The sequence below is a fragment of the Ostrinia nubilalis genome, chromosome 1 (assembly GCF_963855985.1).
Source record: "Ostrinia nubilalis chromosome 1, ilOstNubi1.1, whole genome shotgun sequence".
NCBI lineage: Eukaryota > Metazoa > Arthropoda > Insecta > Lepidoptera > Crambidae > Ostrinia > Ostrinia nubilalis.
Genome location: NC_087088.1, coordinates 11,065,924 through 11,092,346, shown reverse-complemented (window position 1 = coordinate 11,092,346; position 26,423 = coordinate 11,065,924). Strand labels below are relative to the sequence as shown.

The 26,423-nt window shown below is 37.3% G+C and overlaps 3 protein-coding genes across 4 annotated transcripts in view; 2 read left to right on the top strand and 1 right to left on the bottom strand.

Annotated features, from left to right (window-relative positions):
* The window catches only part of LOC135072035 (agrin-like), a 224,014-nt gene extending 198,036 nt beyond the window's left edge, over positions 1-25,978 (bottom strand). For both annotated transcript variants that reach the window (XM_063965963.1, XM_063965972.1), the window contains exon 1: positions 25,104-25,978. In XM_063965963.1, the coding sequence (XP_063822033.1) occupies positions 25,104-25,653 (550 nt within the window). In that variant the 5' untranslated portion in view covers positions 25,654-25,978. The remainder of the gene's footprint in view (positions 1-25,103) is intronic.
* LOC135071999 (uncharacterized) lies at positions 1,854-9,909 on the top strand. The gene is made up of 10 exons (XM_063965921.1): positions 1,854-2,043; positions 2,729-2,936; positions 3,164-3,370; positions 3,798-3,903; positions 4,479-4,638; positions 5,245-5,390; positions 6,734-6,863; positions 7,099-7,320; positions 8,624-8,794; positions 9,688-9,909. Exons 1-10 carry the CDS (start codon positions 1,918-1,920, stop codon positions 9,814-9,816), a joined length of 1,605 nt encoding a protein of 534 aa, XP_063821991.1. The 5' UTR covers positions 1,854-1,917; the 3' UTR covers positions 9,817-9,909.
* LOC135072009 (uncharacterized) lies at positions 9,947-16,296 on the top strand. The gene is made up of 10 exons (XM_063965932.1): positions 9,947-10,167; positions 10,496-10,703; positions 11,084-11,296; positions 11,532-11,637; positions 11,786-11,942; positions 13,127-13,272; positions 13,725-13,854; positions 14,189-14,410; positions 14,947-15,114; positions 16,110-16,296. Exons 1-10 carry the CDS (start codon positions 10,045-10,047, stop codon positions 16,236-16,238), a joined length of 1,602 nt encoding a protein of 533 aa, XP_063822002.1. The 5' UTR covers positions 9,947-10,044; the 3' UTR covers positions 16,239-16,296.
* Positions 25,979-26,423: the final 445 nt, after the last annotated feature.

Genomic DNA, 26,423 nt, shown 5'->3' with positions numbered 1-26,423 from the left:
TTAATAGGCGTCAAAAATCTGTCAAACTCCTTTTTGTATGGATTTTGACAGCTTTTTGACGTTTGTCAAAGTTAAAGTAAGATGGTGCAACCCAGCCAAAGTTCGGTGGTGCAACTCAGCTTTAGTCAACTACGGTGTCAATTCACTACTATTAAAATGGAGAAACACGAGTCTCAATACGAAATTTTATATGAGTTGTATGTATTCACATCTTGAACGTGTCGGCTCTAATGCTAATGTTGTGTTTAATTGAAATGGAACGCGAATGTTTAAAATCTTTAATTCATTACAATGACGACAATATTATCATTTGATATTTGATCTCGCAAATAAACACCTATCAATTTATAGATATCTCCAATAAATTAAAGATAACAGCTATTTTGGCCCTTCTTAGCTACTTAAGCTGCTCCGCTCCCACCACTACACGTCACATACTACAGTAGTTTACAGTACATACTACAACAGCATGAAAAGTTCAACACTTGTCTTGTATCCTCCTGAGACCCCCGGTGTCACTCGTGACACTTGAGTATATATTTTTTTTACAGCGCCATTTATTGATATTTATGAAAATTAATAAAAGTGTGTGAAACGTTGGAATATGTCACATATCCAAAAAATTGCTATGCCTCGCACGAAAGGGTTTTTGATTTTGTAAACATTCATTGAAATTTTGAATTCGCGCGACCTCCGACATGACACATTCCAAGAAAAGAAAATATTATTTAAAACAATTTTTTTTGTATTGTTTTGTGTTTTCTGCGTGCTACGGTAATATATCTCTCAGATTGTGCGATAAAACTATTAAAATGTCTCTATTGTAATAAGTATTTTCGTCAATTAATTCGAGTGTCACTGGTGACACTTTGGGCACTCGTGACTTGAAATATGGTCCTTTTTAGGATTGTCTGATGGTAACGTCAAGTCAATGTTATGCAACTTTGATGAGACAGATGATGAAAAAATTGATGCTCCATCCTCAGAGCAGACCCTGGATATCATCCAAGACCAGAGTACTTGTCAATACCAATCAAATGAGTCAAAACTCGACAGAGTTACATCGTTTAGTCACAGAGTTTCTATGGCTACCTTCCGTCTCCATCATCAGATCAGCTCCATGACCTCATTATATTGAAGTTTCATCTGAGTTACATGTCTATGCAAAATTTCAGCTCAATCGGTTGGCAGGAAGTAGCTCTAATTCAGCTTCCAAGATTTTACTCAAACATACATGCACACATCTTTGCAAGTTAAATTAAAGTTTGTAATAACAAGTTCAATAAAAGCTGTTAAAAAGTAAATCTTATAAGATTCTAAACAATTGCAGATCAATTTGAATCTAAAAACACATATTTTACCATACCTGAAGTAATTAAAATATTAATTAATTCAAGCCCGTTTTAATGTCTTTAAAACCCGTAGTGTCACTGGTGACACCCCCCATTTTGGCGTATGTAGGGGGGCTAGATTTTTTTTCGCATTTTTTGTTAGTTGTACATATGAAACTTAGCCTGCCTTCCAAAATTCAAGACAATCCGACAATTTTTAGGGGTCTGGGTCTCAGGAGGGTATAGTTGTAACTAGCTAAGCCCGCGGCTTCACCCGCGTGAAATTTAGTTTGTCACAGATCGTCGTAAATTATAGCCTATATGTTATTCTGGGTTATAAAAAATAATAAAGTTTCATCAAAATCCGTTCAGTAGTTTTTGCGTGAAAGAGTAACAAACATCCAGACATCCATACAAACTTTCGCATAAGAGCGACTTTGCTACAAAAATGTGTCTGATATGTTTTCGACTGTACGTCTTACATAACTTTTAAAAAGATAAATTTGTTGACATAGATATAGAACAGATAACGTTCAGTTCATAAGAAATTTTGTACCAGTTATATAGTGTCCAATACTCTGGAAAAATGTCGGTTATAACGCATAAAGACGGTGTTTTTTACGGTGGTTCGAATTTTCCTATACCATCTCATATGAATTTTGGACGAATGGTGGTAGATAAATTGTTACAACATAAGAACAAAGTCGCTTTGGTAAGTTTAAATTTAAATTGTGTTTCTTGAGAAATCACAGGTAACTAAGTTAGGTCATAAATTTTAATTTAGAATATGGAAAAACATACCTCCAACTTTTTTGAAGTCGGTTAACAAATAGGATTACATAATTACAACTTGTTTACAAACTTGTGTTTCAAACACGGTTATTTTGATGATAACAATATTACTTAGTCAATGAATAATATTAAATTAAGTCAAATTATACAGAAAATGTCAGAATACGTATATTAAAAATATGTTTTCAATACATTTTTATTGAAAACATAATTTTCAATTTAATAAGTTCTCTATTTAAAATAAAAAAATACCAATAGACGTATCTCAATAAGTAACTTCTCAGATACGCATTGAAGTAATGTACTCAAACCAGTGTCAACATTTTTGACGTGTTTTATTGTGTTACCTTTGTAAATATTATAGCTGTTTTAACTCATTATTATTTCTTAATAATCATAACTGAACTTATTATTTTACTTTTATCATTGTTGGCGTTTCAGCAGTAAAGCATTGAAACTCAAATATTTGGGTCGAACCTATGTACCATAATAGGTTATATACCTAAGTTCCCTGATAAGAACTTGTATACCTACTTACTAACATTTTAAAGTTTTTACATAACTTTATTGTCAAATAATCTCCTGACGAATTTTGACTCTTTCAGATCAATGGATCAACAGGCGAGTCAATCAGCTATACCGATCTTGCAAAGAAGATCGTGAACGTTGCCACTTCTCTCTCCAAACTTGGAGTGCGTCAGGGTGATGTGGTCGCTATATGCAGCGAGAATAGGATCGAGTACCTGATAGCTAACATCGCAACATACTATTTGGGAGCTGTGTCGACGTTTTTGAACATAGCTTATACTAAAGGTACTAAAATGGATACAAGAATTACTCTTCACTTTAACCGTAACTATAACGTTAATTTGTATGGAGTTTGAAAGATTCTTAACGTTTGTTAAAGTTAAAGTAAGATGGTGCCCAGCCTTAATTGTCACTTTAAACTATGTAGAGCACCAAAAATATCACTGCAAAAATAACGTTGTAACTTTTATTGTAATGTAAAAAATGTTTTAATTAAATTTTCTATTCCACAGATGAGTTAATCCACACGTCGAATATATCTAAACCAAAATTTGCATTCTTATCGCCCGACGCGCAAAAACTACATTTTGACACGTTGAAAAACCACACAACAATAACAAAATTTATAGTTTTTGGAGACGTCGCTACCACAGAGATAGGCTTTGACAAATTGACCCTTGATGATCCGAACGGCAGCGTTTTTCCAGCTGACTTTTATGGTAAGTGACATAAGTAAAGTATGCACTAACATTTTACTAATAATATTGTTAATACCTAACCAGCTAGTGCTTTAAGGCTGAAAATAGATTCTATACCGAATGTAGGTAATCATGACTAGAGTCTTACGCCCGTATTCACAAACGATGCTTGCTTAAGTGAAGCAGCAAATCGAAAGCACAGCGTTGAATAGAGCTCTGTGATTGGTTCGTGTGTCACCCTGTGCGTCCACGCGCACTGTGAGACCTCATAGTAATAATGTTTGTGAATACGGGCATTATTTTTAAATTTCACTCTGTATTTTAATTAATTAAAACAATCAAGTGTAATCTTATCCGTTGGATACCCGGATGCACTATACTACTCACATCAAAATGCTATAAAATTAACAAAATGAAGACCTATCATAATACCCTTATTAATTCACAGGTCAAGCCCAAACTGCCCTGATACTTTACTCCTCGGGTACAACAGGGCTTCCTAAAGGGGCCAAAATAACCCATCTTAACCTCATCGTTACTGTTTTTCAATCCTCGTAAGTTTAAAAAATCATTTTTATTTTAAAAAACAACATTTTTTTAGTACTTAATAACTAATTTATTAAGTAAGAAGAACCTAACCAAGTGGTTGACTTTCCTATATCTTTATTTAAACTCGTACCTACTCATTTACCCATAACCTACCTACCTATCGACACTTTTTTGTAAAAGTAGCTTTAAAGTAGTTAGTTAGAACATAGCTATGTCCAATCAACAGCATGACCTCATAAAGGTAGCAGGAAGAGTTAGATGCAAGCCGTAACCAACCGGGCAATATGAGAATTATTGGGGGAGGCCTATGTTCAGCAGACGACGTCAGCAGCAGACGTCCTATGGCTGAAAACTGAGGAATCATATGTAGTTTTCATAATGGCGATTTCGCAATACAAAATACATATACAGTTTGTCCACTCTACTTTTTCAATATTAATTTAAGGTTCAGCCAAACCAACGCATTTGCGATCAATGCATTTAAGTCTGATCGGTATCGCTGCACGCCGGCTGATCGCGTGTGGTCGCGTTGGTTTGACTGAACATTTGTACGTTAGAATAACTTACATTTTTGCAATAGTACTCAACCAGACGTCAGCAAGTCTTTACTAACAGTGGCACCGTGGTGCAACACCATGGGCATCATGACGTTGACCGACGCACTGATGCTTGGCAAAACAGTCGTGTTCCTACGCAGGTTCGATGAGAGCTTGTACTTACAAGTCATCGAAAAATATAAGGTAACTAAGATAATTTTATGCATTTTCTGACCACATAAATATTGTTTTATGTACTATCTATAGGTCTAGTGCTCACTTATTATGCCAGTATAGTCAGATGGCTGTTGTTCAGCTACACTAACGGGACTATTCCCACCTCTGGTTCCCATGAAGGTCAAGTTTGTCCTGGGGGAAAGTTAAACTGTCATTGGACCCGCAACGAAAGAAAATCAGAACATGTAATCAGAAGAACATGGAGGAGTTCAAAAGTTACAAAGCAGATGACAGGAGACAAACAAAGGTTTAGTAACCTTTAAGAAAAGATAATTATGCACCCCGGCCTATCTTATGAGCTACCGGCCAATAATATTTTTCACAAAATCGCTTAAAAGCACGGAAATTTTTCCTTGTCGCGACAAGATCGACTTAACAAATGTATGTTGTAATGAATGCATTATCACGTTCATGTTTCCAAAGATGATACTCCCACAAGATATGATGGGCAGACTGCTCGTGACTGACATTATCAGTGGAACACTCGCAAAAAGGAGACGGAACTAGTTTGAATTCGTGAAGTTACACTAATCTTTAGTAAGGTGCAATTAAATTTTGTCAATTTATTTTCAGGTGGGGGAACTGCTCATAGCACCACCAGTCCTGATAATACTATCCAAGAGCCCGAGGATTAGCAAATATGATCTAAGTTCGGTGGTGCTAATTCACTCTGGTGGCGCGCCTTTGGATTCCGATGTCATCACTCTAGTCAAATCCAAGTAAGTTAATTGGAATATAATGATACTAACACCCGTATTCACAAACGATGCTTGCTTAAGTGAAGTAGCAAATCGAACGCTCAGCGTTGAATAGAGCTCTGTGATTGGTTTGTGTGTGACCCTGTGCGTCCACGGAGGTTAGTCACAGACAGTTAGATAAAAATATTAAAGTACTAATCCACACTACTCTTGTGCCAAAAAAGTTCGAATGCTCCTGGATATTGAAAACGAAAATACAAATTCTAATATGGATAATAAACACATGATACCTCGGGTCATAGCTTTAATTTAATTACTAAGGTGTTAACACGACTATTAACTTACTTTAACCACCTATGTAAATTTGCTAAGTGGGCTAATTACAAAATCTCAGAGGGCCGCTGATTAAATATGGCTGCCCTACACCAATTTTAAATAATAACCATACATTGTGAAATAGCTTTAACTACAAGGAGACATTTGGCTTTGTCCAGCAGTGGACGTCATTTGGCTGAAACGAAACGAAACGAAAACAAGGAGACATTTACGCTTTACTCAGTCAGTGTCTGAGATATGGGAGCGGCACGGGAAGGGTGAATAAATCGCACCTCCCGGGATAAGCACTTTCAAACGTATGCATCCCCACTTCCCACCAATATTGGCACCATTTTAAACCCCAGTGTACCTACCATGAGTTTACGTTAGGTGTGCTCGCTAGCGAGTACGTCAAAAATCTCTATGAAGATTTTGTTTCTTGAAAGTAGCCGCTAGGGGCGCTGCACAATATGTCATACAATTAAATGTCATTTTTTTACGCAGTCGCTAGCGAGCACACCTAATGTAAACTCATGGTAAGCACACAGTTCTAAACTTCATTTCATTAAAGGAAAGATTTTTACCCCAAAAATGTGTCTTTAGAAGGATCCAGAGTCACTTCTTCAAAAAATAGGTAGTTACGAGGACACGTGAGATCATTATTTGGTTTTATAACCATAAAAATTGGTCTAATTGATCCCAGAGGTGAGCCCAAAGTGAGGTCTTTTTTCAAGTCACATTTATGGTATATGTTAATCATTTATTAAGAAATTAAATGTGTTTTTCTTTAAGGATATTTATTGGGCTTTCAAATAACATCAATATGGTTGGGGCACCATGATTGTGTCAGAAGAAAATCTTTAAAGTTCGCGTCGCGGAAGGTGCGATTTATTTGATGTTGAGTGTATTAATGAAGTGACAGAGCATACAAATCTGAAGTCTCGTTTACATTTATCGTAACAACAAACACAAAAACCACCTCAAGCACTGACTGAGTTATGAGCGAGTCCTAAACTTGAAGGTTAAAACAATTTCATTGCTATTTTCAGATTCCCAAATCTACGCAATGTTACGCAAGGGTATGGCATGACGGAGACCACTGGCTCTATCACCAGAGAACTCGACTCGGCACCAAAGCAGGGCAGTGTTGGTTTTATTTCTGAAGGAATCATTGTTAAGGTGAGCATTTCGAAAGATGTAAAATAAAATTATATAAGGTTTTAAACACCTTTAAAGTCTTAAAAAAACTGAAACTTTTTAAATGTATAAGTAGGGTTGTAACAACTCGAATGCTTTTTAGGTGAGGGGTACAAGGGATAAGGGCATGCATGATAAGTTCATACCGTGTGTACATGTCTGTAATTTAAAACGACGGAAAATCCATAGCAATCCCCTAATCTTGATTCTTTTACAGGTAGTAGATGTAGAGACTAGAAAAGCACTAGGCCCTAACGAGCGAGGTGAGATATGCGTAAAAGGGTTGGTTCTCTTCAACGGATATATTGGGAAGGAGCGAGGTGACGACTATGATGATGATGGATTCTTCAAGACTGGAGACATTGGCTATTATGATGAGGAAGGCTTTTTCTTCATAGTTGACAGGATAAAGGAGTTAATCAAATACAAAGCTTGGCAGGTTAGTAATCATTAAACTATTATGTCATGATTTTTCGTTAGATAAATAATAGGTATCATAAAATAGGCTACGTAAGCCATCTTCGGGCACACCAGCGCCGTCAAGACAACTAGGAGTCGGAGTGGTCGCCATGGCCGAAATCGGTCGGATGGATCATCATCATCAGATATCATTGGATTTCATCTAGAAATATTATGTATAGATAGGCCTTTAACACGTTTACGTGAAATAGTTTTTGAGTTATGAGGGGGTCAAAAGTGGCTCCAAATGGTTTGTGTAACATTACAAACGGTGCTGCTCGCCAGTTATGTTACTTGAACTTGGCTTGACACGCTACCTAGATTCGAAAATAAATGATTTAGTTTATTTTTAATGAATTTTAACGATTACTAACGTCTTATTTTGTCTGTTACATAAAATATTTAGCAAACTATTCCACTATTAGGTATAATATTTGTTACATAACAGATATTAATGGAAAGTCACTCACTCGTACAACGATGTGTCAGTAACACCAACTTCTGCTATACAATGCCGTGTTACGAGTATTTCAATAGTTCTTGTATAAATCCAAAGTGGAATTGTTTTGTACACCGGTGTAGAAGAAAATCGAAACTAAAGGAGATGTTGATTTTCAACGTACCTACTAGTATAATGTGATAGCTAAAGCCAGAGTTACGATATTGTGCCTCAATAAATTGTATCTGTATTAATAATTCATATAGAAATCAAATTACGTTAATCGTTTCGGGAACTATTTCGGTTTTTGTACAAAGTATGTATTTTCTAACCGTTTATATCGCAAAATCTAGGATTAGTCACATTCCTGGAATAAAAGCTAAAAATTATTATTCTGTGGATAAAGTAAGAAGAATCTATATCTAGTAATAATAAAATGTGAAAAAAATACAATTGTGATTTTTTCAGATTATTTCGCAGAATTTGATCCCTATAAAAGCGACGCTATTGACTATAATAATACTAAATTTTGTATTTTTTTCTCTCGTAATATCAGGATTCGATTCGATTCATCAAGAATAATAATTTTAAATTTTTCAAAAAGCATTTGTAGTTTCTTGAGACTCAACTCTCCGTGAAATCATTAGAGTTAGCGCCCGTATTCACAAACATTACTATGAGGTCTCACAGTGCGTGAAATACGAACTAATCACAGAGCTCTATTCAACGCTGTGCGTTCGATTTGCTGATTCACTTAACAAGTATCGTTTGTATTAGTGTTAATTAAACACAAATGCAAAAGCATTTATTACGATTGGCTTGATTACTTTTTTTTACATTCCAGGTCTCACCAGCAGAACTAGAAGCTGTGGTGTTGCTGCATGAAGCAGTAAAAGACGTGGGCGTAATCGGCACCCCAGATCCCACTGCTGGAGAACTTCCCACAGCATTCGTAGTGAAGAAACCAGGCTCAAATGTTTCGGAGAAAGATATCATAGAGTTTGTAAATACCAAGGTAAGTTCACTAAGGCTGAGTTGCACCACCTAACTTTGACGGTAACTATAACGATAACCGGTGCTTTTTGTATGGAGTTTGACAGATTTTTGACGTTTGTTAAAGTTAAAGTAAGATGGTGCAACCCAGCCTAAGTATTTATTTCAACTAGAACATTAATTTATTTAATATTACTTATGACTGATCTTAATAACGATATACAACATAATGTCGTGTGACCCGTTAGGGAAAAAAATCCCATCAAGTCATACTGTCACTCGTTAGGACACTGTTTGTCTCACACTTCAACTTTTGAACAAGTAAAACATAATCTTATTTTGTGAGAAATAAACGAAAGGATTCCAACCTCCCAAACGGGCTGCACTTGAACCCTCCAGGTAAAATATACATTTTCCTCCCAGCGCTGAACGGTAAAAATATTTTAAAAGAAAGTTAAATTGGATTATATGGTTTGTGGGATAAAAGTTTTGCAGTAACGGGAAATGTTGGAAATGTTAAATTTTAAGAATCTGTGTTAACATTAAATTAGTCGTTCCATGAAAATATTAATTAAGAGCATGATTTTATATTCAAACGCGTTTTATTTTCAATTTGCTTTTGATTAATGTATAATTTAATTAATGACAACCACACGCGCTCTTTACTAGGTATCCATATACCATAGGCATATACCTATGGCACACGTATCATGTAAAATTGTCTAGATTTTATAGAGTCGGGTGGACTTCACACACCTTTACAAAATAATGAATGTTTTGTTCCCAAATTTAATAACTTCTGCACTAAAATAGAGTGCAGAATCAATTGAGGAAATAAGCATTATTAAATCGCGCTATCGACTACTAGTAAAATTCTTAATGGAACGTCATAAACATATTATCACATATTTCCAGGTGTCGCCATGGAAACGTCTCCGAGGCGGCGTGAAGTTTATCGAAGAGATACCAAAAACTGGCAGCGGCAAGATACTGAGAAGAAAACTACGCGAACTGATACCCAAGAAAGTTGCAAGCAAACTGTGATTGAATTAAATGCAACGGAAAAGTAGCTGGAAAATTTATTGAGAAAAAATTACTAGCTGAGATCTCATTTTCTACCGAAATATGTATTAGTTCTTCTTAAGATTTGTGTAGTTAATATACAGTGAAATAAACAACGTATTTTAACTTAAAAATGATTATCACTATCAGCATTCCTAATCTTGAGTCAGACCACAAGTACGTATCTTATTTAATCATTTGTTTGACAAAATGTGTGCGGATAAGACGTCACGCGTGATAAGTGTAGATGTTAACGGTGTTTTACCTTCACATTTGAACTATGGCGCTTTTATTTTGGAACAAATCTCGAATCTTAATGAAAAAATTGCATTTGTAAGTATCATTTCTCTCTTTAAAATCGAATCGCTATTTAAAATTTTGCTAATTATTTTCATGCTAATTATTATTGTTTTACATTCAAAAACTGAACAATTCTCAATTACTTACCTACTCATTGATCGCTCAATAACACCACAATCCGTTGTGGTTATTGTATCAATGTTAAAATTCACTAAATTTTTTCCCTGAAAAATTAATGGAGTAGTTTTTGAATCATGATTTTATCGAAAACATGAAAATTGTAAAGTCATATTTTTAAACAGAAAATTCACATTTCGACAAATCTCTTCTTGTTACTCGCATCATACATTTTGTTCCCAAGATCAATGGAGCAACAGACGAACAAATAAGTTTCGGTGAGATAGAACAACAAATAGTGAACATTTCGTCATCGTTAACCAAGTTGGGGGTGAAGCCAGGGGATGTGGTGGCCATCTGCAGCGAGAACAGGCCAGAGTTCCTGATCTCGGCTATAGCAGCACTGTGCAGCGGAGCTGTGATTACTTTCATCAATAGTGCTTACAATAGAGGTATAAGGGGTTTTTTTATGCAGGACAAGGCAGGTATTTTAATACGATAAAGCGTTTAATCCAGCTGCGTAGAATGATTTCAAAAGTTTGGAACAATAAATGAAGAGTTTAATGTTGACGGTTGCTAAGTCAATTTGATATCAGCAGCCCCCCTAGACAAAACGCACTTTTTGATCGAATCGAAAATCGAATCCGTCAAAACTCCATACAAAAAAGGGGCTTTTCGACCACTTTTCGACTGGTTTGCGATTAAAATTTGCACTTTGTCTAGACCCACAGAACGGACGAAGGCACATCAAACCTAAACAATGTGACGTTTTACTATTTTCTCCATATTTTATCTTCGGAAATACCACAATATTTTTGTCCATCACTTTCAGATGAATTGAAGCACACAATGAATATATCGAAACCGAAATACTTTTTCATGTCTCCAAGCACGCTTAAAACCTATTACGAAGTTGTGAGAAAATGTAGACCAAACTGCAAGTACTTTGTATTCGGGGACATAGACAAAAGTATTGGTACCAGCTATGGGGAATTGGCTAGGGTGTATATTGATAGACGGACTTTCCAACCTGTGGATTATAAAGGTAACATAGTAACACTTGAAATAATTACCAAACTTAGTGTTTATGAAAATGCAATTTATCGTGTAGCTAGAAGTTCCTTGTGCTCTTATTTTTCTCACAAGTTTTTTGTATTTCCTTGTCTTTATATTATGTCCAGTTACTAGGTTACTTGAAGCACTTATTTACGCAAATTGTCCCTATATTGATGACTCCATTAATCAATGTCAAATTAATAATTTATTTTTGTACTTTTAAGGACGTGTGGAGACGGCGCTCATACTTTACTCCTCGGGCACAACAGGCCCACCGAAAGGTGCAAAAGTGACACATTCCGGATTGATTATAGCTGGAATGCAGCCTACGTGAGTCCGACTTAATTATTGCCTACTGTAATTACGTTATTTATGGGCAAACCGTTTCCGAGAGCTGACTGACGAGACGTCATAAAACTTTTTTTTACGAAAACGAGACAAGGTGATCGATAAATATGTTTTTACCAAAACTTTTCAGATGCAGCAAACGTGATTTGACATTCTTATCAATAGCACCATGGTCAAACACCGTTGGATACATTAACACTATAAGAGAAACCATAAGAGGACGGACCTGCGTTTATTTAAATAAATTCAACGAAGCAACCTATCTAGGAGCGGTGGAAAAACATAAAGTGAGATAATGTTTGCGACAAATTAAAAGAAAATAAACGCGTTGGCATATCGTTATCTGGAACATCTTGACGCTCTCCTTTTTTGTGATGGCGGAGAAGCTTTTTATTCTCGGTGCAAATATTTTGACTCATTTCTATTTGAAACCTTCTTTAAATGATAATTTAAATTTATATTTACTACTAGCTGACCCTGCGAACTTCGTACCGCCTTAGCGCAGAGATTTTCTTTATATTTTTTTCCGTAAAAACCTTGTACAGAGTATTAGAAAACTACAAAAAAAAAATCAGCCAAATCGGTCAAGCCGTTTTCATGTTATGTCGTGACAACGGAAAACGGGTTTCATTTTTATATATGTTACAGGAAATGTATGAAATCCGTCATTGTATACAATTCCTAGGAATTGTGTATAAGTCCTAAAATCACCCGGAAATGTGTGATGTAAATGATATTAGACATATTTCCTAGGAAAATTACACATTTCCTAAACAGCAATCGGAAATGTAATTAAGATATTTTTTTACACAAAATTATTTTTATTACGCCACTTTTTGTTCTCCGAAACTTGAATGGCGCTACCGCGCCGCGGCAGCTGTGTATGTGTAAGGTCGCAAGTCTAACCTAACCTAACCGAGACTTTGTTATCCAGCTACAGGAGTACTAAAACCTTCACGCCAATAATAGTTTAATAAAAGAGATGTTAAAATTAGGGATTTCCAATACTTCAGCGTAATAGGCGTGATGCCGAAAGAAAGGTATGCCAATAAATTTTAGGCAAATATTTTTTTCGACCAAAGTATAATAGTGCGAAAACAACTGTCAGGCTAAACAATAATAATTGTGAGTTAAAAGTACCTATCGGCCAATGTGGTTTGGCTAAATGAAATTTAAGGCGTACCGAGGGGCACCCGATCACGCGACCGCGCTTGTGCCGCTTAGTTTTATACATTTCCTAATAAAATATTTTAATTCTATAAAATTCCTAGGAAAAGTATACATATCCTAGGATATGTGCGTATTAAAAAATCTCTGAAGCGATATTTTGTACATTTCCTAAATAGCTTCGGAATTGTATACATTTCCTAGGAATAGTATACAATTCCTAGAATTCATACATTTCCTGTAACATATATATAGATGATGATAACATTTAGTTATTGAGTTAAAAAGTTTTTCAACTTTTTAGGCAGGACTTCTAATGGCTGTGCCACCATTGGTCGTAATGTTGGCCAAATCGTCAATTCTAAAAGAATACGACGTCAGCTCGGTCGAACTTGTTTATAGTGGAGGCGCTCCACTAGACTGGAACGTCATTATGGAAATGAAACAAAGGTTTGTGCCATCTTTAAATCAGGGTAGAGTAACATGTGGGTGGGAATTTATGGTCTTTGTACAGACAATTTTACACGACGCGCCCACTTAGGTGTCAAAAACACACATTCATCTTGAAACGGTGGTATGAATAATTACACTGACGCAATTTGAAGAAAAACCACCAATCAATGTTACCTACATACCATTTGACATACCTAATAGATTATTTTAATGTTCTACTGATCCACTTAAAACAAAAGATTTTTGGGTGTCCATAAATCGTGATACCAACTACGCAAAAAATATAGTATTACATTCTACAACCTCAAGCATAAAGGATTGAATGCTTTTTTTAATAACGTTGTATATTTTAACTAAACTATGGTGACTAATAAACATAACTTGAGCACATGAACTACATCTATCAGTCCAATCTTCTGTACTAAAATATCTCTTACGGCCTGTTACAGGTTTCCGAACTTGAAGCACGTGCTACAAGGCTACGGCATGACAGAAACAACGGGAGTTCTCACTGAGGAACACGAAGGAGTCACTCAGAATGGCAGTGTGGGTAGAGTGGCCCCTGGAAATACAGTTAAAGTACGTACTACGATTATTATGCTGTGGGTTTGAGCTATTTTATTGATGTCCTGATTGTCCACCTTAAGTGACTTATTGAGTCATCTTAGCAATCGAAGTGACTCTCTAGCATAGAAGCTACTCAAGGCGAAATTTCTGGAAAATTATATTCGCATTTATAGAAAAAAATATTTTGATACTTGTAACTTCAATTGAAACGACTTTTACTACATTATTTTTTTTACATTTTCTCAACAAAAACATACTTGCGTGACGTACGAATTTCCAAGTTCGCAATCTAAAAGTTAGTCTGAAGATTCCACAAAAGCATAAATAAATGTCTTATTTTTCATAGATTGTGGACATAGAGACGAGAAAGATCTTGGGGCCAAATGAACAAGGCGAAGTGTGCGTGAAAGGCCCGGTTTTATTCGCGGGCTACATCGGGAAGGACATGTCCGAATATTTCGACGAGGACGGGTATTACAGGACGGGCGACGTGGCTTACTACGACGATGAGGGGTTCTTTTTTATCACTGATAGGCTGAAGGAGCTCATCAAGTATAAAGCTTGGCAGGTCAGACACTGTTAATAATATTTTTTGCTATTATTTTGACATAGGTAATGTTTTCAGTAACAAATTAGAAGATTTTATTTCATATCGCTTCATTTTTCGATGATAAAATAATGTATTATTACTTAATACGGAACTTACTTTTAACTAAATTAGTTAGTTTTTGATGCTTTTATTTATATTAAGTCTGTAAATAAATTAAATTGTGTAATAAATAACGTGCCTATGTGGTCAGAATGAAATGGATCTGAAACATTGTGGCACAAAACCACGAAGCACTTATGGATGCTTCACCATATTATACAATCCAATGACTAAAAAGTGGTAGGGAGTAGTGATGGTGGTTTCAGTTAACTGTTGCAATTATTGCAGGTTTTCCCAATCACTAAGAGCATAGGATATAAATATCGCTAATATTATTATTTTTATTTTTAACCGACTTTAAAAAAGGAGGAGATTCTCAATTCGAGTCTATGTTTTTTTTTATATGCAGAACTCCGTCAATTATTAACCGATTTCTAAAATTTTTAATTCAACAGGTTGCACCTTCTGAGTTAGAAGCCGTAATTCTTCAGCATCCCAAGGTGAAAGATGTGGGAGTGATCGGCACACCAGATCAGTTAGCTGGTGAGCTACCAACTGCGTTTGTCGTGAAGAAATCAGAAGAATTGACGGAGAAGGAGGTCATAGACTTCGTTGCTTCGAAGGTGAAACTTAAAAACGAAGAATACGAACTTCACTTTTATGGCGCAGTTACACTATGCGGGAAATTGACCGAAACGAAGCGCGAGCACGCATACCGAAGTATGGGCGACCCACGGCAAAACTAACTGAAGTGCTTGTTTACACTAGGTATATATCTCGATCAATTTTCCGCATAGTGTAACTGCGTCTTTAGGCTACTTTAAATGCTCGTATCATAAACATTTTACTTGTGCAAATTGACTGGCTAATGCTGAGAAATTGAAGCTTTGAACCTAATTAGGTATCTTGATTTATTCATCAACTGACGTTGTTACGTAAGAATTAATTTTACATAATCTTAGAACAGAAGTCGATTAGTTTAAATTCAATTCTTGATGACGTCATTTCTTCACTCTTACCTGGTTCATCCGAATTATAGTGCAAATATAAAGTATCTATAGAGATGTGTGTGTATGAGACAAGCGAGAAAATTATCACTGTATTCACAAATAGAAATTCACTACTTATGTTTGTCTATCGATTTGAATACCATTGATTATCTCGACATCGACTGAATCTACATACATAAATGTTTTCGATACCTAAGACTTGCCAAACAGAGCAAACCAAAGGCACCGATCTAGCGATGTTTCAACTAAGTTGACATCACATTGAGACGTGAAATCGTACCTTCCTGGTGATTTTTAATTAGAATACCTATTAGAAATAACGTAGCCTACATACCAGCTTTGTAACGACTAACGAGTAGGGTAGGTACATCAACCTCTCGATTAAAAACCTATTATAACATTCGACAAACTATTTTCGATTAAAATTCAATAAATTCGTATCGTATGTTACTGGTATACGCTTGTCCAGTTTCAGTGATTCTGACCTATCCGTTAATCTTATAACAATGACTTGCTACGAATACTCGTAAAAGATATGAATAGATCTAACAAACGACTATAGCTTCCCTCTATGATACCGCTTATTATGGTAAACATTTATTATGCAGGTGTCACCATGGAAATATTTGCGAGGAGGTGTGAGGTTCATCGAAGAGGTGCCAAAGAACGGCAGCGGTAAGATTCTGAGGAGATTGTTACGGGATCTTCTAAAGAAAAACATCCAGAGCAAACTATGATACATCTATCAATGGTAACCAAAATACTTCGAATAAAACAATACTGAAGCTTTCTAAATGCATTTTGACTCTAAAATACCAACTTATCCTCTTAGTAAGTACCCAATTTATTAAGAGACTTCTTGCTTGCTTGTACTTTTATTCCAGGACATATTTCATTTCCAGTTTTAATAGAATTCTTTGTGGAACTATTACAGCCACATGCTGTGTCTTAATGCTTCGTAAGTGGTCTGGACAGTGCAAGATGTTTTTCGCAATCTTTTCAATTCCATTTTAAGCAACTGTAATGTATGCAATTTTATTGTAATTAATTAAATCCACTGTGGGCAGCAGTGCGAACCCTCATTAAAGGGTATAATAAAGCGAAGGTCGGCCTATTGGAGCCTCCAGCAATAATTGAGCCCCCGCCAGGACGGTTTGATAGCCGCCAACTTACACGGCATTTTATGTAATGTAAATATGTAGTTAAGTCGTATTACTGCTAAAATTACAGCAATACGTGACAACGGTAGGCTTGACTTGATATTGCTACCTTAAAGAACACGATTCATAACATGAAAATCTACTGGTATGTAACTATAGACCAACATTTACTTGTAAAATGGTAAACCCGTATTGTGTTCAAGTTAAATATTCATAAGCCCTTTGAATATACTTAGAACTTACAATCTGTAAATCAAAGTCAACAATAACACTAATACTTAATAGCACGAAATAATCATAATGCTATTATTCTCAAGAGATACCATAATATGTGATATTATGTTAGAGGTCAGAGTAAATTATGAACATGATTTCCATAGGTAAACCATTTGATGCTGTATTTATTTTCAAAGTTACACAATGATTGCTACTTGTGTTGTTGACTGGAGTTTCCAATAGTATCTATTCAAATGATTTGCAAGAGGTTACGTATGATGAAAGCGGAGAATAATGAGGAGCAAATAATTTGTAATATCTTACCTATTTCTTCAAGAGATATAAAAAATATAGTAGAACAGTCGATACACATTTACGAAGTGAGTCAACCGTTAGATCCGTTTCGATTTCAAGGGAAGGTTATTGTGTTACTCAGATAGTAACAACGGCACTATTTTTCTAAGAAAAGTTGAGAAATCTGTCCTAATCTTATGTCACACTTGGAATAATATTCATTTTGTCCTTCAATAATGGAAATCTAGAATTTGGATCATAAAGTCTGCTGTTTGTTACATCTAAGCTATCGTAACTACCGATTATCGAGGAATAACTTATAGGGATGGAATAACCAATAAAAATAGTTTTCATGAGGACTCATGATTTTTCTCAAGTTACAAAATAAAAGTTGTCAAGAACACGAAGACCTTCAGCAAGAGAACGGCGTCCCAGAGAACTTCAATATTTACGCGGGTAAAACCGCGAGAAAAAGCTAGTTATAAGTAAACATTGAAGGTTCGCGGAGCAAATTGTTGTGAGGCCGCGTCCGCGCCCACGCGCTACGACGGCGCAGGCGCCGCGTAGTAAAACCATACCTCTGCGAAGCCATATAAAACTTTCTAATAATACTTAGAACAATCAAGCAAAACATGTCTCGGGAATATACCTGTACGAGCTATTGTTCGTTGGCTCTTACATTTTCTTAGTTCTGAATCTTTTCTGGCATCTTTGGTACTCAGAAGTAAATGTTTTCAGTTTCAGTTGATGCTATAAAAACTTTCCACGAAGAGTAATGCCACAGTTGAAGTTTACGAGTTTTGATGGCCACACATCAACAAATAATAAATCAAAATGTAGAGACAAATCTGCTAAGACAACTTTCTACGCTTTTTATGGACAATTTTGTTTAGTTTTATGGGCTGATTCAAAGCTAAAAATATTTTAACTGATAAAATATTGAGTGTATGAAATAATCTTCTTTCCAAAAGTCTATAAAAACGGAGACTGTTGTTTTTTAAGTATTTGAAATTATTACTATACTGACCCGTTGAATATCTATACTCTGCAGTTGCAACTTAAACTATACTTTGGAAGAATGCTACCCCACTGCATCGCTGACGTCATTTGATACGAGTCGATAAACCTTGCTACTAGCCTGGGGCTATTAACTAATCTGTGCTTGGAGCGGATTGATAATATCCGAAGTGTAAGCCAAACCGTCCGTTAATTGATTGAGACTGCGATCCTAAAATCGTGTGCTATCGTGGAAGATTAAAACTGTGGTCACAACACTACTATTGCAATAATATGCAATCAATTTGCTTACGGCTCTACAGTGATCAAATAAGTTATAAATGGCTGATTAAAGTTAATAAATATAAGTATAACATTCTTATTTGCAAAGGATAGAGTAAAAAGTTGTTCAGTCAAATATTATGAAAACAATGCCTACCATACAAGTTTCGTACCAAAACAAGTTTGCATTGACATCGGCGAAGTCAATACAGATTGATCCGTATCTTACAAGAGGCAGAGGGATGGACAGCGAAAAGACACAAGTTTCGTCCTCTAGAGATATGTCGGGTGAAGTGGTCTTACCCTTTCGAACTACAAGTGTTATTAAGTAACAATTTATCGGAACTGAAATAAATCGTAGCAAAATAAATAAAATAAAGTTTTGTTGGAGTTACAATAATATTAATGTACTGCATGGTCTCTATTGCTGTAGACATAATTGAGTTGTAGCAATTGTTTGTCAAACCCATCAAATTAATAGCTTTTACTAATAATTACCTGTCACTATCCTTGACAATGGACAATAACAGTTTTCAAATCATTAAATATTAAATTAATAGCGGTCGCTCATCATCTTTATGACAAAAGTCAATACGAAAGCTAACAATGAATACATAACCGAGAACACACATACCGCGTGTTTGTTTGTGCGTTTCATCGCCGCCGACACCTTATGGCTGTAAACATTTACCTTTCAACGCCGCATTCACTCGATCCAAATCGTAAAGTGACAGTGGGAGAGGCTCGTTCAAGAGCCGCATGCGGGGCTCGTTCCCACTATTGTGCCCCTGGTAGAAACCGTCACTCAAGAAAATACCCGACGAGTGTCTATAAAGACGGTAAGCGCACTTATTCGTCCGGAGCCAGTCAACCAACACAATCGCACCATTCAAAGTGCGCTCGTCTCCTGAAAATATGTGACTCCTCATCTCCTCTACGTCCCCCTTCATCACTTGCCGAACGTACAACTTATACGACATAAACACTTTCGCGTTAGGCTTGCCGCCGCGCTTTATCTTCCTTACGCTCAGAACCCTAGCCGTGAATACGTATTTAGATTCAGAAACGGCTGACGACAAAATCTCGTAGTCATTAGTTATCGTCTCGTTTAAAACACATTTGGAACCATTTATGTTTTTCTTGCGGTGGAGCGTGTCCCGCTTTTTCACGGCACCCTTTATGCGGAACTGCGCATGAATTATCGTGAAGCAGTAAAGCAATAATACTAAAAACTGAAGCTTCATCTTTATTGGGCGTGTGTGGATGCGTCTTGTTTTATGCGAGGCATAAATGGGTATAGATGCGGGCCATTTCAGCGGCCTTATACGTAGAAACTTTTGATTGAGACGGGTCGTAAACGCGGCACAAAGTTGCGCAAGTCCGCTTTGGCGCCACCGAGACGCGTGCGCCAGCGCAGCCTCGCGCGTAGACTGGGGACCTCGCAATTCGATGCAACCTTCATCAACGTAAACAAACGTGGTCAAACGTTAATGTTTTGCTTTGACTGCAATGTTGATTAGTCAAAGCTAACTAGTTTTGGATCGATCGGTTTGAGAACGGAGCGTTGTGATAGCGTTCGGTAGTTGAGTGAGAGGTAGCAACATGTGTTTGTAGTATTTACGAGGCGGTGGAGCGGGGCCTAGGCAGATAGGGGCCGACGAGCGAGTTAACAGTTATTGCCGAACGAGGCGCCCAACGCCGCGCCACTGAATATTCATGCGCCCGGCGGCTGAGGGCTGAAAGCCGGGAACATCCCGGTAGCTCTTGTCGCGCTTTGTACTAATCTGCAAGATACTCCGAGCTGGGCGACATTTTTAAATACAGTATGAAACTAAGATATGAAAGCACATTTCTCTAAAACAGAATTTTAAACTTCAAAGGTAATAATGGAATGACTTTTTATTTTTATCCGATACTTATAAATAATGAGTTTTGTAATCCGTGATACTCTCACATGTATAAATATGGCAGGCTGTAAAATAATTAAGTACATTTGTTTCAAAAAGACGAATATGGTAAGACAGGCACTCCGCATCATTAAAAACGCACAAACTCGAAACTTGTAAATTGAATTACGATAAAAAAAATTGGCTGAACGAATCAAACCCTTGATATCGCTTTACGGCGCGCTCGCACGTGACTTTTTGTATTTCTGACGCAAAAATTTTCTTTCAAGTAAGCACTTTCGTTCAACCCACCTCATTTCATTAACAAGTTATGTATTTGCATTAACGAGACTAGGAAAAGCCACTTCGCCCCATTTAGCGTGCGCTACCCCGTTTCCCCGATTCCCCACTTCCCCACGTCCTCACTCCCCGCCATGAACTAACTGCCTCATGAAAGCTTGAACACCCGTTGTTACACGGAAGCCTTCAGAATTTTATCTACAAACTGGAAAATTCCCCTCGTATCAAAATATGGATCTTTGCCGAATGGAAACATGTTCCCATCTTAATAAAGTGGCTTCCTTGATCAGTGACGTCGAAACGTGAAATACGGCTCGTGATTCATATACGAGTAAATATGGAGCGGTTTATTAAATCGTGTTTGATAAAGTTCTTATTCTCGAAGAGAATTTCCAAATTCCTTTGATGGAAAATAACATTTTGATTTGGAAAGAAAATAAAGGTTTTGCTCCAAAATAATACCTTTAAGAATGTCCCGTTGAGATATACATATACCTACAATAAAAACATATTTCAAACACTTATTGAGTCATCAGAGAAAAGTACACCATACGTCTTTAGTATCTACTCTACTTAACTAAGGTTTTCGTGGCATAAAATGTTTTACTACGAAGCCCGAGGCGTCTCCTAAAACAGTATGCGAGATGCATTTTTAGGACTGAATTTATATAATACGATACTTTAAAAAAGTCTCTTGCCGTCATCTCGCACTCACACGGTCGGTAGCGCATCAAAGTTAAAACATGGCATCTTATGTGATCATAATAGGTGTTATTTTGCAATAAAAATGTTAAGTCTGATATGCCGTCGTCTGTACATAGGTGATTGCAAGAGCTTACACGAGGAATTTGGAAAGTGGTACAGGCGTGGGCGGGCGAGTCGCCTCGGTCGCTTTCTTGACGAATCTCTGAGTCGCACTTTATATTTTATAACGTTTTTCACGTGCCGAACTCTCAATCCATTTGAGATAGAACTTTAAATATCTTATGAGCTAAACACGCACCTCTGCTTAGAAGTCAGTTGTTCCAAAACACAGCAAGGTAAGTACTGTCATTGTATTCCAAAATTTACCTAGATAATTTTTTATTCAGATTGGTTCCTCATAATTGCAAAATATGTAAGACAAATCAAGCTATTGTTAGTGTACCTAATTACTAACTTAAGCAGGAAATGGGAATAGAAGGAGCGGCTAAATAACTGCACCTTGCAAACAATTTACAACAGTAAATTTTACAATCGTTAAATTACGCTATCAGAAATGAACTTCGTGTGTGGTGCAGCGTTATCGTGACGAATGCACTTGGCCATTACTTTCTCTACACTCCATAACGCCTCCCGCGATCTCCATCTTAGATATGAGACGGCTTCGTAAGCCGATGGGGTTTTAAATGGCACTTATTGCGACACATTTAGGTTTAATATCTGTAAAAATGCCGATTGTTCGTCGCGTGAGCTTCGATGTGGGGATCTAATGAAGGAGATTAAATCGTATGCATCTTAAGGAGCTCACAGACGAGCGACTGCTTGCGACTTAAGTCGGCGACAATCGCCAACAACAGATAGGTATTAAAATTAGACGACGGTCGCCGACGCATCGCGAATACCACCGTTGGTCGCCGATGAATCGCGACTCTCGAAGACGGCAGTCACTAACGTATAGTCAAACTGTCGAAAGGCAAGAGTTGGAGACAGTCGCCTACAGTCGCTGACCGTCGCCTACCACTAGTCGCTGACATAATGTCGCTCGTCTGTGAGTTCTCTTAGGGTGCTTTATCTGTGAGGATTCTCACGGATCGCGCGCCGTGCGGCCGATACGCATCGCAGCGGCGCTACCCGCAGACCGCAGGCTAACTAAGCTAAGCTAAACAACAAATGATCAAGTGCCCAGATAACACTTACTATGCTGCTCCTCACCCACCACAACTCACAGCAGCCCAGACGAACAACACGATGCTTATCTCGCCGACGGATTATACCAAGCTTAAATTGGATCTTCCCAGAATTTTTAGGTCAAAATGGCTTTTGCAATAAAATTTATTGCGGGGTCTTTGACTTGGAATAAATTTCTATTCGCTACCCACAACGGATTCAATTAAATACCATCTTAGCGTTGATAATATTATTTACATTATTTTGTCTTTGCGGATTTAGCGCTGGTTGGGAGCTAAGCTGTGAGAGACCGCTCTTTGAGAAGATAAATCAATTTATGAAACTTTAGGTCTTCTATTTGAAAGCTGTTGTAAGCAATTAAATGAGATTTCGTTACAAAGGCATCTTATTTACATCAGCCACTTTAATCTTAATTAGAAAACTCGATTACTTACATTAACAAATTCTAATTAATGGATTGAGACTCGAGAGGAGTCCAAAGTTTAGAATATCAAAATAATCAATCAATGTTTGCATGTAATAGCGTAATTTTTCGGGGAAAAAAACTTACTTAGACTACGAAGTATTTCGTCTCAAAAGTTTTCTGTGTACCCAATACATACTTTACGCATTAAAAACTCTACTATCATATTATTTTCCGAATGATCTCCAAAACACGTAGGCATTACAGCAGCATTGCTGTTTAGGGCAGCATTAATATGTAAATTCCATACGGAGTGCTGTTAAACCTGCAGTAAGTAGATCACCGCGGTCTGCGTTTCGTTGGTGTAAAAGCCTACTACACTATACTGGCTTTACGCTTAATGATTGGTGTGTTTAGGTTTACGTTCAATAGTGTTGTAGATGGTCGAGCTTTGTTATTTGAAAACCATCTTTAACTTCAATATTGTTTGGCTTAACTGTGCAGAGCTGGAAGGCTATAGGAGCTTTCGTCAATGCCTACAGTATATCAATATAAAATGTCTCATCCATTTGGGTGATCAAAGGTGACAGGTCCACCGAACCAATATCATTACATAATTATGAATGACCAGTATTGACCAGCCCTAATTATCCAAACGCAGCTTTAGGTTAACTTGTTTTCTTTACCAACTCGTTGTTAACATTCCACTTGGACATACTCGTAAGTACAAAGGATTGCTAACTCATTTATAGACATGCGAATATGAACTGGTAATCGTTATCTGTCGATGTCTTTCCCCAAACTAAACGCCAAATAAGTTTCTCTCGCTTGGCTATACGACCCAGTGATTCCGCGGCCAAATACCTGCATATTGTCGACAAATAATCGAGTAAACCGTTTCGATTACAAGCCATCCACACATCCCTAACACAAACGCACCGCATTCACTCCATTAAGTTAACGAACAGTTGTCGAGATGTCGATCAAAATCACCTCTTAATGCCCTGTCGTACATTATGGATACAACACCCACACGTCATTATGGTGCGATGCTAGAGCGATTGCATTCGGACCAGTTTGCTAGCTATTACGGCTTAATTACGGGCTTAAGGATCGTTTTTTTAAGTCGATTGAAGTTGGGTTTTGCATTGGGCAAATTAATGATTGAAGAAGATCGCAATATGATTCTTGAGAAAGCTCATGTCATTAACTAAGTCGTATCTCAACTTGCAATTTAAACTGAATTGAGCATTGATTGAGACCTGTGATTGGTTGAATTTTAAAATATGTAGGTACCTATACCAATAAAGGTTTGATTCTATTTATAGTGAAGATTCATACTTGTGTGTCATATCTTGATATGAGCCTAAATTACTAAATGCAACTGGCAATCGAAGGCAGAAATCTTCGCTTGAACACACATTGGCGCCAGTTTTATCAGTTCTAGCCAATCTGATCTTAATGGTAGTACATATTTAACGTGCACATTCAAGTTCTTTTGAATTCAAAGCGCTGTTAAGCCAACATTGTAGTTCATAAGCGGTGGCACCTTTACTCGGGATCGCAAGTATTCGACAATAAAATGCCAAATATAGGTATGTAGAACACACCTGCGGCCTGTTTGCTCCTACGACGCTGTCAGTAAGGTACGAATGTTTACACAACGCGAAATTACTATGTTGGCAGCCAAACACTACTCTGTTATACATAACTATAGGTTACTTGTTATATTCATTAGAGGCAAACGAGAGCAGTTTTACTCTATGAGCTGACCGAGCTTAATTGTCGAAAAAGCGCTAACGGAGTAAATTTACTGAAGATAGGTTATCTAAATTACTTACTAAAATTTTAACTATGTTGGGCAGATTTAGGACACTTATGTAAAAAACAAAAGACAAAGCTTTACATTTATGTAAGTTTTTATATGAGTCACAATAAAATGAGCACATCTACCTACATGATTGTGTCCACGCAACAAGGACGAAATATACCTATTTGGAAAAGGAAATATCAAGAGCAATATTAAAATATCAGATTGTCATAATTTTGTTACAAAAGTAACGTCTTTAAGAATAACTCCAAGCAATGTGGGCATGTTTACTCATTTATTACACATCTAGGGCACAGTCTATTTAACTTCAACCAAGAGACAACTAATAAAAGCGTGTGACTCACCTTTAACAGCAGCATTGATCCTGTCCAGATGGTACAGCGTCAAGGGCACCGGATCGGTCAGCAGCTTCAGCCGCGGCGTCGGTCCTCTTCCAGCAGTGTACTCTCCGCTGCTCAGGAAGATGGCAGAGAGCCGCGGACGCGGGCCCGGCGCACACGTCTCCTTCGCACGAGGCCGCTCCACCACCAGCGTCGAACCACTCAGGGTCTCCTCCGACCCCTCCACCTTCACAAACATCCGCATATCACCCAACTTCCCCTTCAACACTCGACGCAAATACACCCTATACATATTCGACCTGCTCCCATCCTCTAACTTAACCTTCTTCACATTCAAAACCTTCCCAGTAAATATGTACTTCGACTTCCCTATCGCCTCCATCAACGACCACTCGTCCTCAATGATCGTCTCGTTGAAGCTGCACGGCGGCTGCGCAGCCCGGTGCCTCCTGTGTGGCGTGAACCTTTTTCTCACTTTGCCTTTGATCCTGATCTCGCCGGCGACGAAGATCGCCAGCGCGATAACATAAACAATAACTACTGAGAACTTCATTTCGCAGGATCGCTCGAACACTTTTAAAATGCGACCGCTACAAATGTATCTGTCACATTATGTTCGTTATTTATGGTCGCCGAAGCGCATAAACTGGCGGCGACGGCTTATTAAAGGGTCGAGGCGTTGACATCTCACTAACAGAAAGTCATCAAATTGAATATTTAATCACGCGATTTAATCGGTTTAGTAAGGGACGAGTTATATGACTTTTATCCAATAGTTTAGCATACACGGCACAGAAGTGGTAGTTCTCACGGTACGATCGTGTTGGTAAACAAACGGAGCTTAGTTCATTCGGCGTGGTTGGGCGTACGCGTGCGCTCGCGCCGATGCCCGGCGCTGACTGAAGGCTGTCACGCGCAGCCTCCCGCTTCAAAATAGGGGAAGCCGTTTGAAATGGGAACACCACAATTAATCATCCATTTAAATAATGTAACAGAATAGATTACTACTTATTAGAAAACTAAATATACTTAGTATTGTACATGCGTATGATATAACTAAGTTACTTAAGCTTACTTACTTTTAAGCTTGATGAAAAATTACGAACTTGATCTGCAAAAGAAAATGGCATGGCATTTCATTATTGAAACCGAATGTCGTCCGCCGATAGCTAATAAAATATGTCACAAGTTCGCAGGACGTGGGGCAATATTATCAGAATTTATACTCATGGCCCATAAAGTGGAGAATAGTGTATGCTGTCCCGATATTAACAGACGTGGCGATAGTAAATTTAATTTAAAATCGAAAGTGATAAATTCAGA

Excerpts from the sequence above, each read along its gene's own strand:
- LOC135071999 (XM_063965921.1), top strand. The coding sequence starts at position 1,918 with ATGTCGGTTATAACGCATAAAGACGGTGTTTTTTACGGTGGTTCGAAT. Across the intron at positions 4,639-5,244 it reads AAGTCATCGAAAAATATAAG|GTGGGGGAACTGCTCATAGC; the intron begins GTAACTAAGATA and ends ATTTATTTTCAG. Across the intron at positions 8,795-9,687 it reads TAGAGTTTGTAAATACCAAG|GTGTCGCCATGGAAACGTCT; the intron begins GTAAGTTCACTA and ends ACATATTTCCAG.
- LOC135072009 (XM_063965932.1), top strand. The coding sequence starts at position 10,045 with ATGTGTGCGGATAAGACGTCACGCGTGATAAGTGTAGATGTTAACGGT. Across the intron at positions 10,704-11,083 it reads CAATAGTGCTTACAATAGAG|ATGAATTGAAGCACACAATG; the intron begins GTATAAGGGGTT and ends CATCACTTTCAG. Across the intron at positions 11,943-13,126 it reads GAGCGGTGGAAAAACATAAA|GCAGGACTTCTAATGGCTGT; the intron begins GTGAGATAATGT and ends TCAACTTTTTAG.